At 39.5% G+C, this 16,360-nt stretch overlaps 1 protein-coding gene across 8 annotated transcripts in view; it reads right to left on the reverse strand.

The window, feature by feature from the left end:
• Positions 1-16,360, reverse strand: part of Ncoa1 (nuclear receptor coactivator 1) — a 208,920-nt gene that overhangs the window by 35,260 nt on the left and 157,300 nt on the right. For all 8 annotated transcript variants that reach the window (XM_031355731.1, XM_031355734.1, XM_031355737.1 and 5 more), the window contains 3 exons: positions 12,283-12,430; positions 9,740-11,063; positions 6,125-6,305 (listed from right to left, as the gene is read on the reverse strand). In XM_031355731.1, coding sequence (XP_031211591.1) covers positions 6,125-6,305; positions 9,740-11,063; positions 12,283-12,430 — 1,653 coding nt within the window. The remainder of the gene's footprint in view (positions 1-6,124; positions 6,306-9,739; positions 11,064-12,282; positions 12,431-16,360) is intronic.

Below are 16,360 nucleotides of genomic sequence, written 5' to 3' on the forward strand. Positions count from 1 at the left end.
ATTTATCTTAATATTGCAAAACTTTATTACAAATTTAAGATCTGGGGAAATCCCTGATCCTACCAAAGCATTAACAACCATGGAGAGCATGGCACATTGTTTTTTTTTTTGTTTTGTTTTTTGTTTTTAAATGTTATATTACAATTTCTTTTTTTTTTTAAAGATTTATTTATTGTTATATGTAAGTACACTGTAGTTGTCTTCAGATGTACCAGAAGAGGGTGTCAGATCTCATTACAGATGGTTGTGAACCATTATGTGGTTGCTGGAATTTGAACTCAGGACCTTCGGAAGAGCAGTCAGTGCTCTTACCCGCTGAGCCATCTCTCCAGCCCAGCACATTGTTGTTTTTTAAAGGATCCCATTGGGAATAGTAAAAAGTGGCATTCCTGGGCCTAGCTGATCCTGAGGAATGAAACCCTCACACAGCTAGCTGGATCTGAAAGGTACTATACCATCCAGTATTTAAAGCTTCATTCTTACACTGAACAGGAAGGAAAAACGCCTTTATGGTCTAGCCAGGATAAACTGTCTCTCTTAGTAGCATGCCTAGCTGATCCCTCACATATTAAAATTAAGATGACAGCAAACATTTTTGTTCTACTGTGCTTTTAGGGTCACGTTTATTGCCTCTTCCTCTTTTCTTTTCATCACAAAGTGGAAAACTTCTTTGAATGCAGAAGTGAATTCTAACTTCACTTATGTGCGGTTATATGTGATTGACCTTTCCATGAGAGTAGCTAATGGGTAGTCATTAACCCTGGTGCCACAGAAGTCAGACTAATGGAACTCAAAGCCTGGCTCAGTGAAGGAGATAGGGCAGGCGGATCATTGGAAGAGTTCCTTTGTCAGAGAGCCCAGGTTACCCATCATGTGTTTATCCTTTTCACTCTGACAAGAGTAAGGCTAGGCTACATGTTATAGCAGATGCATCAAGGCCAGAATCTGACAGAGAAAGTGTGAGGAGCCTTCCCCATAACCAGAGATCTACCCAAAGGCTCACAGGTTTTCATGCTCAGCTTGGAGATTGCAGATTTGGCCTGTGTCTGAGCTGGAATTACTGGCATGTGCTATCTGTTATGACTAGCTTTTTATTTTTATGTGGGTACTGGGAATTGAATCTGGATCCCTCTGCTTGCAAGCACAGTGCCAATTAAACCAGCTCTCCAGCTTTGGTATTATTTCTTTGATCAACAAGCTTCATTAATAATAACATTACAGGGAGACAGAGGCAGGCGGATTTCTGAGTTCGAGGCCATCCTGGTCTACAGAGTGAGTTTCAGGACAGCCAAGGCTACACAGAGAAAACAACAACAACAACAAAATTTACAAATTATCAAACATGCAACTGACTCCCAAAGACAGGGATATGGAGATAGCTCAAAAGGACCCTGCAGAGGAGAAGCCAACTGCTGAAAGCGGGAGGCCATCCTGGGCTACTCTGCAAGAGCTTGTCTCAAAGCAACAACAAGAACCCCCAATAGAAACCTAAAAGAACAAAACAAAAATCAGTGAAATAAGAAAACTGGAGAGAGAAAAAGTCAGCTGAAAGGAAGTCAGAAGCAGGAGGAGCAGAAGAACAGACTCATGAAGTCTGAGGGTAAAGCACAGATGGACACAGGCTGGAACCACAACTCAACTAAATGAAGACACAGTGGAGAAGATTTCCCTAAATGGGTTTTCTCAGAAGAGGATCAGAACAACTTGGGAACAGGCCCTGGGCTGCTGCTGGGACAATTAAAGGACAATGAGCAGCTGCCACCAGACCTCTGCTCTGATGCAGCTGTCTCTGGAATGTGCCCATGCATTCAGATAGTGTGTCTGTGACTCATGGTACAAGTTCAGCCCAGGGAGTCTCCCACAGTGGGTGCCAGGGCTGCCACAAGGAGGTTCCCTGTTGTGGATCTCTATTCCCTCTGAGCAGCTGAGAAATGAGTCCTCTATGGTCAGAATCCATGCTCACTGCCAGGAAAAGAGCTTCTTACTTTAGCTAAAGAAACATGCTAGCTACCAGATTTTTCAAATTCTAAGTCTTCCAGTACATACTGAGAGACAGTAAAAATTTACCACTCAAACAATGCCAACAGCAGCAAAGAGAGGACAAACACATTTAGTAATGAAAGAAACTTAGAAAAAAAAGTACTAGTACAGAAATGGATCAACCATGACAACGTAGCTATCATTAATGATCCTCATGGGGTCTGGATTCTCACGGCTTCCTACATGCGGTAGGGTGCTATTGCTGAGTGAGGTCTGACAGCTGAGACTGAAAGGCAGGGAGCCCAGGCCCTCCAATGTGAATTCAGGACTTTGTTTTCCCATTCCGACACACTTGGGAGAGATACTCCCACCCCCACCCCAGCCTGGACGTTGGCCTTTCTGGGGAGACAAACTACAGAAGGAGGCTCTAGAGTCAGTGGGAATCTAACCAAGTCGCAAAGCTCTTTGGGGCCAGTAGTGGGTCCTAGTATTCAAAGAAGGGAAGCTACTAAAGTGGATGGAGCCATCCATGAGGGTGACAAGCACGAGTGGCTCTCAGTGCACATCAGTGGCACTCTGTACAGCAAGAGAAGACAGGACAGAGTCCAGCATGCCGCTACCACCCAAGACTGTTTGACAGATCGGGCATTAGAGGGCCTTCTAACAGGAGAAAGGAGCTTCTCCAACTCTTCTTTCAAAATATTTTACTTTTATGTATATGAAAGTTTACCTGAATACATATGCATGCCTGTTATGTGTGGAGGCCAGAGGAAGGCAGGCATCTGACCCCTGGCACTAGAGTTACTGACTGCTGGGGGCTGTGAACTTGGAGCTTCTGCAGGAGCCAAGTGCCCTTCACCACTGAGAAGCTATCTCTCCAGTTCTGACTTCTCCAGTTCTTCATCATTTTGTAACTTCTCAGTACTTTTAGTACTGTTTAACTTTATTTAAAAAATCTTTTGTTTTTATTTCTTTTCCTTCTGAAATTTACTTAATTTCATTTACATATTTTTTCCTTTATTTTATACTTGGATGTTTCTCAGCAGAGCCCAGGGTTGAAGTGACATCCCCCTTGGTCCAGGCGAGTACCACTAAGAGGCCATCTTCCTGCTCACACTCCGTCCCTTCCCATCTTCATTTAACCTTGTTCTTCCATTCTTTTCCCTTTCCTGGCTCTCTCCTTGACTGGGCTATTTTATTCACCTATCATGAATTCTTAACCTCATAGTTTATTTTATATGATTTTGCACTTTCTTCTAGTTACTATGGCTTGGGTTTTCTTTTCTATCATATTTGGTTTTCTTTAATACTTTATGTAAATAAGTTTCTAGCTCCATCCATTTTCTTTTCTTTTGAAAAGTAGTGTAATCTGCTGGTGACAGTTCCTGGTGACAGGGTGCTGGTTGTTGTATTTGTTCTCCCATCACTTTTACATCCTTTCCATCTTTGTTTATTTTAAGTGATACTGGGATAGAAATGAGCAGTTTTGGCTGTTCGTTTGATATACTGTGTCACTTCCTTTGTTTTAAAGAGTTTTATTTTATCACTGGTGCTGTTGTTTTAGGTAATGTAACTGTGATATCTTTTCCCCCTTTTCCAATGTTTATAGCATATGCCATCTCTCCCCTCTCATTTCGGGTCCCTCCCACCTGCACTTGGTTTGGTAAACGCCTCAAAGAAAAATCTAGGCTGTCAAGGCTTGGTGGGAAGTAGAGGCAGGAGTTTGAGGCCAGTCCGGTTAATATTGGCAGGGTCCCAGAGCAAGACTGTCTCAGAACCACAAGACTGAACAACAAGATCAAACCAGTCCTTTCTGCCTTACACACAGGGCTAGGTTGGCTGTAGAGCTGGCCTTCTGTGTTGCTTTCTCACAGAGATCATGGTGCCACACTGTAGTCTGAAAAGAACTGTTTCATGTGTCTATTCATTCACTAGGTTTATAGGGGAAGAGCTGGCCTAGTGTCCACTGCTGCTACAATGGTTGAAAGTCCTTTAAAAATTATAACACAGGCTCATTTAGCCTCTTCTAACATTACTTTTGGAAGCCAGTTTACTACATGGAATTCTTATCCCTTTCTTTCTTTCTTCCCCTTTCTTTCTTTTTCTTTTTCTTTGCTTGTTTGAAGCAGGGTCTCACAATGTAGCCCTGGTTGTGCTGGAACTCACTGTGTAGATCAGGCTGGCCTTGAACTCAAGAGATCCAGCTCCCTTTGCCTCCTGAGTGCTGGGATTAAAGGAGTGCACCATAGCCTGGATGCTCTACTTTCTTTCAGAAGCAGGCTTTTATTAAAGTTGTGATGATCTCTGGCTCTATGTTCTCAGTCAGTGCTCCTGTGCTGCTCACTGAACAAGTTCAGTGCAAGTTTTCTCAGCTCTAGCAGCCATCATTATTGGTCAGGTGGCTTTTGCACATAGTGGCACAGTGGAAAGGGTCTTCTTTTATATGTCCACGTCTTCTTTCTGAGCCTCAGGGTCTCCTGAGAAAGCCCCTCTATTCTCTCACACTTGATAGAGAAGAGGAACAGGAGCCTAGTCAATCAATACATAGATTTTTATTTTATCTATTTATTTAGTGCTATATCTTACTATATTCCCAGCTGGGCTACCCTCTAGAGACTTTCTGTTTCAGTTACAAGAAATATTTATTTATTTATTTATTTATTATTTGCTTTTTAGCTTATGTAGCTCAGGATGGTCTCCACATCACCACGCAGCTGAGGATGACCTTGAATCCCTGATCTGTACCTCCTAGTTGCTAGAATTACAGGCATGAGCTACAGTGCCTGGTTCAGTCATTTCATCTAAATTGTACTTTGTACCCAAAGACAGTAAGACTCAGAAAATTCATCTCTTTGTTAATAAATGGAATGTGAAGCTTGAATTTATGCTCTTGACTCCTCCTCTAGTGGTCCGGCCAATTGAAATACAACTCATTCTTCTATGCAGCTGCCTGAAGTCTTGGGGAATTTCCAGGAATAGGATCCTCACTTCTGAAAGTTCCAGTGAGAAGGAAGTAAGTGAAGACCCACGTTTGAGCCCATTAGACGATGGAGAGGATGGAAGGAGCCCAGAACATTCTAGAAGTTTCCTTCACTTTCAAGGTCACCCAGTGGTATTATTATCAATGATTTTTTTCCCCTAAATCTGATATGTGAAAAAAAGACTGACAGTCCAAATTTCATGAATTTCAAGTATTACAGTACTAGTCTATTTTAGTTAGAAGAACACTAACCAGGGTTAGAACAGTCATGATATACTTTAACACCATGGTCTCCTAAATAATATTCCATGGAAAACTCATTCTGTGGGGTAATGTGTATTACTTGAGAAAAGCAATTGTATAATATGGAAAGTTTGGGAAATTCTAGTTAAAGAAATATGAATTGGTTTCTTTAATTTAAAAGCAGCTGCAAACTTTAAGAGCCAAGTAAAATTTCATCAGGATATGATGGACATGTGGTTGTTTAGGATACTTTGAAACAGAAGCTTTTCTTTTTATAATTATAAGATTAATATTCAAGAGAGAGATTTGAAAACCATGCTCTGACCCAATACTGTATTTCTGAATGTTGTTATGGGTGCTCTGGATAGGACACAAACCACTCTCCTTACCACCAACCACACACTGTAACAGCAATTACAAAAGGAGCGGGTTATACTACATTAGAACTTTTCAAGATCGGGGCATGCCTGTAATCCCAGTACTTGGAAAGTGAAGGTAGAGGATTAGGAGTTCATGGTCATCCCCAGCTACACAGTAAGTTTGAGACGACTTTGGAATACACCAGACCCAGTCTAAAAGAAAATGCCAGGGCCAATAAGTGGGAGAGGGTGGAGTGGCAGGCATGAGGAGGGGGGAGGCAACAGGGGTTTGTTCTTGTTGTTTTTGTTTGTTTGTTTTTTGGAAGGGAAACTGGGAAAGGAGAAATTTACATGTAAATAAAGAAAATATCTTAAAAAAAAAAAAAGAAAATGCATGGTGAGTTCTTCCATCTAAAGGGAACTGCTTCATGTTAGAGTGGTCTAGTGAAAAGGTGCTTCATTCTTAACAGACAAAAGTGCTCTGCAATGATGGAGCAAGACAAAGGGCTAGCCCATGGCTCCACAAAACACTTAAAATGGCAATTTGCCCCCCAACACATACTGTTCAGCCTGGGAGCAGATCTGGCAGTGGTGGGCTGAAGTGAAGCTGGCAGGATCTCTGACTTGATGTTTACACCGGCAACCGCACCATCCATCCTGTCTGTCTCACACAAGCTCGGCAGCTGTGCTGCCTTCTCCAGTGTGGGCAATAACTGATCAAACTGGTCAAGGTCAGCTGTAAACTAAGAAGAGAAACAAAAGTTAGAAGAAACATATTTTATGTTTTCATTTCAGAGAATGTAGAAGAAAGGTGTTTTCTTCAGTTCTAGAAACCAAATGTGGCAGAGACTGAATTAAGAAGAGATAGGAGTGGAACTTTATTGAAATTACATCATCTGGTACATGTACTCGGGCAGAGGCAAGTGGATCTCTGAGTTCAAGTCACTCTGATCTACAAAGTGAGTTCCCGGATAGCTAGGGTTACACAAAAAAACTTTTGACATGAAAAACAAAAACAAAAACACAATAACAAAAAGAAATTACATGATCTATATATTCTACTAGGGAAATTTATACTCTATGAAATAATATATGATAGAATATAGTAACATTATCTAATATAACTCGGTAGAAAGTGAATGTAAGAGAAAGATTGGAGGCTAGAGAGATGGCTTAGCGGTTAAGAGCACTGACTGCTCTTCAATTCCTGAGTTCAATTCCCAGCAACCACATGGTGGCTCACAACCATCTGTAACGAGATCTGACGCCCTCTTCTGGAGTGTCTGAAGACAGCTACAGTGTACTCACATATAATAAATAAATAAATCTTTTAAAAGAAAAAAGGGAAGGATTGGGTTGGAAAGATATAAAGATGATCATGCTATGATACATTGTGGTGTTTTGTTTTTCTGTCTTAGTTTTCAAAATTCTGTAATATCTTTTAAAATATAACAAGAAGTTTGTGGAATTTTTTTTTTGGGGGGGGCGGGGGTTTGAGACAGGGTTTCTCTGAGTAGTCCTGGCTGTCCTGGAATTCACTTTGTAGACCAGGCTGGCCTCGAACTCAGAAATCCGACTGTTTCTGCCTCCCAAGTGCTGAGATTAAAGGTATGCACCACCACCACCCGGGAAACATCTTTTAAAAAGTGTGAGAACTTCAAAGATCTCAGAAAACCCAAGAATTTAGCAGACTAGAGAGTCTGTCTGAGGTTTTATATATATAAAAGGAAAGTTGGCCTTTCTTTTAGAGTAGTAGTATACTAGAATACTGTGAAAATTAATTAGTAAAATTGTCTACCCATTTTTGTTTCATCATTTTATTGAACTAATTTTTCCTTTTAGATTGTGTAAGTAGAATTACATGTATGTAATTGAAATGCCTGAGTCCTCCAAAGTTGTACCTCACACACTGTCGCCTGCACCAGCAGTCCCGTCTTTCTCAGTTCTGAACACTATCCCTTTATATGAATACGTCACAACAGAATCATCTATTCTTCTGTAATGGAGTTTTGGGCTATTTCCAGGTTTTGGCTACTATAAGTAATGCTCTGTGAACAGTTTAAGCATGTCTTTTATTATACATGTTCAAGAGGCATAAACCATAGGGAAAAATGGATAAATTCAACCATATTAAAATAAAATTTGCTTCATCAAAACCAAGACAAGACAAAGTAATAAGAACAGAAGCCCCACCAACCTCTAATGAAAACACAAGCCACAGCGCGGAGAGTACACCTACAATGTATAAGCAGTGGTGGACTAGTCCTCAGACACACAAGGAACACTTAAACAAAGGCCAACAGGCAGAGGACAGCACATTAAAAAGTATGGCTAGACTAGCAATTTACAAATTGCTAAATTTATAAATTACAAATTTGTCCATAAATATCTAAATGATCAATGCACGTTTATCAGAGAATGTAAGCTAAAACTATGAGCTACTACATATAGATCCTAGAATGGCTCAATTTAAAAGACTGACAATACCAAGAATTACTAAGGATAGAGAACAATTACAAGGAATATTCATATAGTAGAAATTCCACATATCTACTAACAGTGAGTTTATGAACAATTTAGGATTATGCAATTCTACTTCTAAATATAAACTCAGCAGAAATGTGTGCACATGGCCACTGAGACAGATGTATAAGCATATCTGATATACAATGACATTATTTTATAAGGATTTTTAAAATTAATTTGCAAGCTTGATAGTTCTAATATACTTAATGTTTAAGGCTGTTTTTCTGCTTAAAATAATGTTAGTTTTATTGTATTGTATTAAAAATATGAGACAAAGCCTTATCTTCCAAGAACATACATGTAAAGAGACACTGAAAATACAGAGAGGGACATGGTTCAGCCCAGGGAAACGAATGTGTTAGGGAAGAGAGATAATTTAAGAGATGGGGTGTGGGGTGTGGGGGGAAATCAAGCTGCTTCAGGAAATTCAAGGGCCTGGGCATGCTAAGTGTGACCCTTAGGTCACAATGGAGTGTCTGAGTAAGCTGCACTGTGCATGTGTCACTCAGCTGTGAAAGGCTATTTACCTACACAGCGTGAAAGCTCTTAGAGGGGAAGGGCCATCTTTTAGGACATTCTTTCACAGTTTACAAGCAACTGCCCAGTGAACGAATCTATTAACTTTCGGGCCAGCTCCACAGCACCCTGAACACAGATCTAACACTGAGAATGGCTTCTTTCCATGTCTGTCTTCTTTCCATGTCTGTCATGTCTTAGGGCATGCCTTGTATAGGCAGCAGCCTGCTCCTCAGAGTCGCTAAGTTCCTGCCTTCTCAGACTTGCTCAGGAGCAGAAGGCAGGAAGGAGGCTTAGGGGCCGCCTTCCGCAGGCCGGCCTACCTATGTCCTCACACTTCTCTCTTATTTCATGGACATCAGAGCTTCCTCAAATTAGCTGTTACCCAGAGGCCTTTGAAGAACTTCTTTCAAAATGCCTTATTTCAAAATTCCTGGATTCTGTCCCAGAGTGGTGTTACTATATGAAGCTGGGATGAGGGGATGAGGACAGGTATAATTTAAAATGTCCTAAGACATAGGGTGTGGTGGCACAAGCCTTTAACCACAACAGAGGTAGAGGGATCTCTGTGACTTCAAGGCCAGCCTGGACTACATAGTCAGATCCTATAGCTACTACACGTATATCCTAGAATGGCTTCCTTTAAAAGACTGACAATACCCAAACAGTCTTAAGATGCAAACTCCGATTCTATAGAAAAACAGCAGAAAGGAGGAAAGAAAGGAAAGAAGGCATCATTTAAAAAGACACAGGGCCATTGTAGCCCCTAGAGTTTTACAAGGAATGTCTGAGGGCACGCCATGCTTTCAATCTCTACTTCAATGGTTCTTCTCAACCTCCCGAATGCTGTGACCCTTTAATACAGTTCCTCACACTGTGGTGATCCTCAACCACAAAACTATTTTCATTGCTACTTTATAGCTATAATTTTGCTATTTTATGAACTGTAATGTAAAGATCTGCTGTGCAGGCTATCTGGTATTTGACCACAGGTTGAAAGTCACTGCTCTGAACTAATTCCTTAGTGCTGAAAGACAGAAATAAGAGCCCATCCAGATTTGGTCTAGAATAGGAGTAGAAAAGGCCAAATAGAGAAGAAATAACTGCCCATTCTATGAAGCGAGGATTCACCCACCTGGCTCTGGGCCTCCAGTTTGACTTCCTCAGGAGCAGGTTTGGTCATTGGGGTTGGGTTACAAGGATCCATCTGTTCTTTCTTCTCCACTTTGACCTTCACATCATCCAGGCTCAGGTTTGGAGTGGACCTTAAATCTTTCTCATCTTTGTCTAAAAGGTAGCGTAGGAGCTGATGGTCTTTCGACTCTTTTTTCTTTGAGGCATCCAGTTCTAGTTTTATGCTGGCACTCCCCTGGGCTTGTCCAGACACTGACACAGCAGTAGAAGCTGACGCACTGTCCTTCTTTTCGGGTTCCACAGACAAAGTGGTGATGTCTGAGGGGCTGCCCTCCTGTAAAAGCCGGTGCAGAATTTTATGCCGCTCAGTCAGAGAGCTGTGGGAAGAGGGACAAGTGCCTCCTGAGGGGTTAGAGGAGGCAGAGCTGGAAGTACCAGTACAAGACAGCACTTCTTTGCAGCTTGTGTCTATATCGGCATGCCGCAACTGCTGCTCTGCGGTTGTCGTCAAGAGCTGTACTAGTTTGTGACTAGTTTGAGAGTATTTACTGTCTCCTTCTGAGAGTCTGTCATTGTTATGCAGAAGTCCTGAGTCCAGAGGCTTGCCATCATTAGCACTGTTGTCTGACTGAATCATTTCATTTAAAATGGATGCAATCTCTTTGCTATCTTTGGACTCAGCTTTTGCTGGTTGCATATTTAATCTGCTAGGTGAATTCTGTGAGCTCATCTGCCGAAGGACTGGAGAACCAGCAGAGAAGCCAACAGAGTTATTGGGTCCTTCATTCATACCTTGTAAAGATGTTACTGGGATATTTGAATAGGATCGGTTATTATTATTACAGGCACCACTAGTAATGCCAACTGGGGAGCTTAACGTTGGAATATTTGGAGGAAATGAATTGTTTGACATCCTGGCCCTTGTTGCCAAGCCAGAATTAGCTTGTCTCCTCGGAGACATGAACTGTGCGAGGGAAATTCCTGTACCTTCCATAGGAGAATTATTGAGGTTTAAAGAGGGATTACTGCTCTGGGAACCTGCCTGTCCCTGGTTTAAGGCAACATTGGCTACAATCTGATTTCCAGGCGAACACCCGAAGTTCCCTTGGCTGTTGCTAGAGTTACTATGACTGCTGCTGCTGTTGAGGTCTGAGCTCTGTTGGCGGTTTACTCTGGCAGAGACCATGTTGTTGTTGGATGGTGGCAACGTGGATGAACGGGTCACACCATGGGCTGGAGAGATACCAGGATTGACTGAGGGGTTTATTCGGGGAATCGACATTCCAGAATTAGTGTCATCTTGAGGAGAAAGCCCACTGTGCTCCCTAGGGGAAAAATACATTATTATTTAATCATTTAAATCTGATTTTATTATATTTTCATGATGATATTATAAGAAAGGCCATTAGCCTCATTAATTTTCCAAACTATCAAGTAGTGAGATTCTGTATCACCCTAAATTAAGGGAATCAGAGGCCTGCATCACCACTGAGAAAGGGCAGCACCCCTTCCTAGGAAATGACACCCATGGACTCTTGCATCATTGACAGTGGTGTGAGAATTAACTGGTGTTGGGGAAATATGCACTAGATATACTAATAAACTTTTCTAAAATTAATATAAACAATGATTATTGCAATAATCATTTAATTTGAAGGAGAAACTTCCCACACCTTTATTTAGAAAGCATTTTATTTATGATTCCCCTGTTCCAGCTTTTAAGTATTTCAACTCCAAAGAGGAAGACTGGGTAAGGAAAATACTGTGTTGCTGATGCAAAAATTAAAGAGGGTGATATGTAGACAGAGCAGATGTTTTGGAAGAGAAATCACAATATGAAAGAGAGAACTGTGCTAATTCCACTCACAAGAAAAATTTCAACTAAAACTAGAAAAAGCCAGAATACTGAACTCAGGTTTAACTGAGCTCTTTACTCAAATGTGTAACTATGACAACAGATTTGTGACTGGCATTACCATGTTCTAATATGCAAAACATCAGATGGAAAAAAGATGAAGTGAGGGGGAAATGTCTTTGTTTTTAATGCTAAATTAATGCACTTATAACTTAGGACTTTTCAACATACAACAACATAAAAGAATAATTTCATGAATTTGCTATGTGTATCCGTAGAAATCTTATTAGAGATAGGGAACAAATTAGAAACAATATTGAAAGACTTCAAGTTGGGAGTTTAATGAGTAAGGCTTCTATAATAAATGGTCAACTTAACTCAAGGCCTACAGATGTCCTAATAAAGCACATTTAAAAATAAAATAATAATGTTATCAACTCTGAGGTCTCTTCTAAGGCTGTAAGTGCTTATGTAGAATGTTGTAAATGTTTAGGCACCATTTTGCTTTCACCCCTAAAAATGATTTTTCAGTCCCACTTTACTGTCTCCCTTTATGATCAGCAAAGTTATTTGGTAACAAACTCTAAAATCCAATGTGGATATACTAATAGATAATTAATATTAATTATGGACATACTCATCAAACTATTCTTATGCTAACTTAGAATTTTTCCCCAAATAAATAGTACCTGTCGATGATATGAATTCCCATGATGAAAGGCTGCATGTCAGGACTTTGAGGGTAGCAAAGTTTACACTTGGTGTGGGCGCTAAGCATTGTCCCATCATTCAATATGAATCTATAGGATGGGCTGGAGGCAGTGCCACGAGTCATCACTGTGTCAAACAAAAGAAAAACCTAGTTAAAATTCTGACACTTGAACGAGGGGCAAAGGAGAGTTACCAAGTCTTATTTCTACCAAGAACTTCATTGAAATTGCCCTCCCAATTGCTGGCTTCTCTGACTCAAAGAACAGTTCAGAGACTTAGGGAAGGAGGATTCCAGTTAAAGTATACCACTTGACAGAGTTTAATAATCTGATTTGAATGGCTGCCTCCTGACATAAACTAGGACTGTAACAAACACCAACCTAATAAAATCTTAAATCTTTCTCTATAATGGGTAAGTTATGCAAGTTTATTGTCTCCATTCAAAATACTGGGAAGCACTTTTCTGCCGTTTGCCTTTAGTGTTATCTTTAACAAGTCTTCTTTTATTATCCTTGGCTGCTGAAGGTCTAAATTATAGCTCTATGAGATATAGTTCATAGGCCATCAAGTCCACCCTCTCTGTTCTAAGTGGTTTTCAGAGTTCTTTGAGGAAATTGAATCCCTCAGGTCCCCTCTGACATATTATTACACATATCTATATTATTTTAATGTTATAATTTCTGAAGTTTAATGAGCAAGTTAAAATATAACCAATGTCTACTAGTGAGGAACAAAACCTAGGCTGTCAGTTAACTTACTTTATGAACAATACCACTTGACTTCTGTCTTAAACAGCAGACAAGAATGCAATCACTGAGGTGAGGGCTTGTGAGCTGTGCAGAGACTGTAAGACTGAAGGACTGAGATGCCACTGATGTTTTAGTAACACCATAGAATTCTATCTTGAGGCCTGCTACACTTGGCAATAGAAAAATTAAAAAGATCAAACCCACCAAAATACAAAAACTACTATCACAAATGCTTGTTAAAGTTTAGCTTGTAAGAAAGATGTTGCAGACATTTTACTTTTTGAGATAAAGTCTGTATGTATATAGCCCAGGCTTGCCATATTGCCCAAGTTGGTACCAAACATTGATTCTTCTTGCCTCAGCCTGCTAAGCACTAACATTAAAAGCCTGTGCTAGTATATCTACTCAATTACATTTTAAATATCACATAGATGAGATTTAAAATGGTCAATGAATATTTTCTCAAGCTACATGCTACTCAAGAGAAGAAAAGATACGTTCTTTTATCTCAGTTATCCAGTTCTGACTAAGGAGGGAGAGTCTGTTGTCAATCAGCACTATGATAATCTGCCTAAGTGCAGAAACAAGGATGTTAACTGCACTTTAAGCTAAGTCATTGTCATGCTTGCCAAATGCAGTGCATGGAGAAATTAGTATTTAATAAGATAATAAAAGATCAAAAGAGTCTTTAATGGACACTGATAATTTCTGTGGAAGAGTATAGGTAAATTTTTGTTACAATGAGTCTTAAAATTAACAATCCAAACTGTTTATATTTTTAAATAATATATTTATAAAAACACAACTTCAACAGAAAAGTGGCATTATACAATACATTATTAACATAAGATTTTAAAGGGCCAAAGAAAACAAATAACAAATCTTACATGATTTTAATTACTTCATTTTACTCACCTATCTTGTTCATTTTCCAAGTCTCCTTATTACATAGGGAACAGTAGTCACTTTATAGAACTGCACTGCTCATCCCAGCAGCATGAGCCTACATGTGGCCCATTTGAAATTAAATATAACAGTCACTTCCTCAGCCACGCTATCTACAGTTTTAGTCCTTGATGCCTACATGGAACTAGTGGCTATAATGATGATTTCTTTCATTTTCAACACTGTTCCTTCTTCATAAATGTCCATCCAAGTGCCCTTTACAAACCATGCCTCTTTAGCTAGTGTAAGGGTTGATGTTCTAGCCTGTCTTTTCTACCTTCCATTGACCTTTATACTATGCTTCTCAATAAAGTCATATGGTAAGCAAGTGCTGGCTGATGGATCTTCAGTCTAAAGCTTATGTAATGGAACTAGGCTAATACTGGCATGTGGTCGAATGCTCTTTCTAAAAAACAATCTTAGCTATGCCTTCAACCACTTATGCCTCAATTTATGTGTTTACTCTTATGGGAATCAAGACTTAATTTTATAAAGAAAGTTAATTAAGAGGAGATTCCTTATTGATCATCAACTGTAAATGAGAAATAACCAGAAACTTGGGATAACATGGGAACCTTAGGGTATTTGATACAGATTATAGAAACAATTTTTGGTTAATTAGGCTTCATAAACCTGTAAGATTGTAGCTAAAGCTGTAAAAAATTTAAAATCTGGATAATAATTTAAATATCATACTTAAAGTTTTGAAGTTATATTATTATAGATGATAATGTATAGATTATAGTTCACTGAGAATTATTCTTTGAAATGAGAGAAAAAGTAATTATTTAATATAGCAAAGCTTCCTTTCTTTCCTCCCTGGTCATGGGGATCCAGCTCAGATCTCAAACATGTTAGGCAAATACATTATCTTAAGCTATAAAACCCCTACTTCTTAAGCCTTCAACTTACTAAAACCTGACTTCTAGCTAACTAGAAGTCTGATATCTGTTTGGTCATGAGCAGATAGTAAATAGAAAGTCACCATGAACAAAGAAAGGAGTAAGTCAGATTCACACATGACCTTCCGACTCTGTTCTGTTTATGTCGAGGATTTAATGAGAATCAATGTTAGCCCATTTCTGTTATTTACCACTATAATAGAGCTGGTGATGTTGAGGCAATATCTAGTGAGGATGCTAGCCCACACTAGGGTCTGAGTGATTAGTTCCTGCATAACCAACAAAGGAAAATAAGCAGTTTCCAGAGTACAAATGGCCCAAGTAACATACATTTAAGCCATTCTTAACCTTTACATTAATATACACAGGAGTTATACTCCATTGATATTTTGGATTAAGGGTAAGGTAGCTGCCATAGCTCACTACAGACATGACTGCATAAACATTTATTCTGTACACCACAGAGTCCCTTTAATTGGGTTTTAGGGTCAGGTTTGGAATTACATTTCACCCTAGGTCTCCTGATTTTGCTTCCGATCAAAGTTTTTAAAAGCCAACTATTCAGAAAATATTTTGGTTTCTAACTTTCTTTTTCTTCTTTAAGTTTATTCTGAGACAGGATCTTACTACTTAGCTCAAGCTGGCCTCAAACTCACTATCATCCTCCCTAGTTTCTCGAGTGCTAAGATCCACACACAGCTGTGTGAGCAAGCTCAGCCTAAGCTCTGACTCGTGTTGCCCTTTAAAGCATCTCCATAGAAGGGCAATAACTAAAGGGCTACTGCTGACATCTGGGAAGTCCTCTGTTAAGTCTTTAACTCGACAACTGTCTTTGCTTGTTTCATTTCTTCTCAGAAAAGGCCTCACGTAAGCAAAAACAAACAAACAATCAAGCCTTCCCTGGTCAGACCAAGTACAGGAGTACAGCTGTTTAAGAATGCTATCTTCCTAAAGCACCAGGTACTTTCTGGAAGCACCAACTGAGCAGGTAGCAAATGTGTGGCTGCACCTGACCTACTGAGTGTCTCCCTAAACAGAAGAACAAACAAAACAAGAAAAATCAAAAGGCTGCTGTTAGGTAAAGAAAGAAATTACTCCGAGATGGATGTTCACTTTCTCTCCTCCTCCTGGATAGTCTAAGATTTTAAAATTACCAATAAAGAATAAATTCTGGGTAGTTCATCAAACATTCTACAGGAGGCAGGTAGGTTAATATTTTAAATATTTTCAATAAAGTTTGAAATAAAAAAGATTTTTGGTTATCTGAAATTTGAGATTAACTACATAAACTCAAATAACATTTTGGGTAATCATTAATGGGGACACAATGTTTTACAGCAACACTTCTAAACTTCTTGATACTATTAATCTTGCCAACTCCACTTGTGACATATGTATGTTGATGTGTTATTTTACACATACATACACACACACACGTAATTGTTGAGTTTTTTTTTTTT

Source organism: Mastomys coucha, unplaced genomic scaffold (assembly GCF_008632895.1).
Source record: "Mastomys coucha isolate ucsf_1 unplaced genomic scaffold, UCSF_Mcou_1 pScaffold6, whole genome shotgun sequence".
NCBI lineage: Eukaryota > Metazoa > Chordata > Mammalia > Rodentia > Muridae > Mastomys > Mastomys coucha.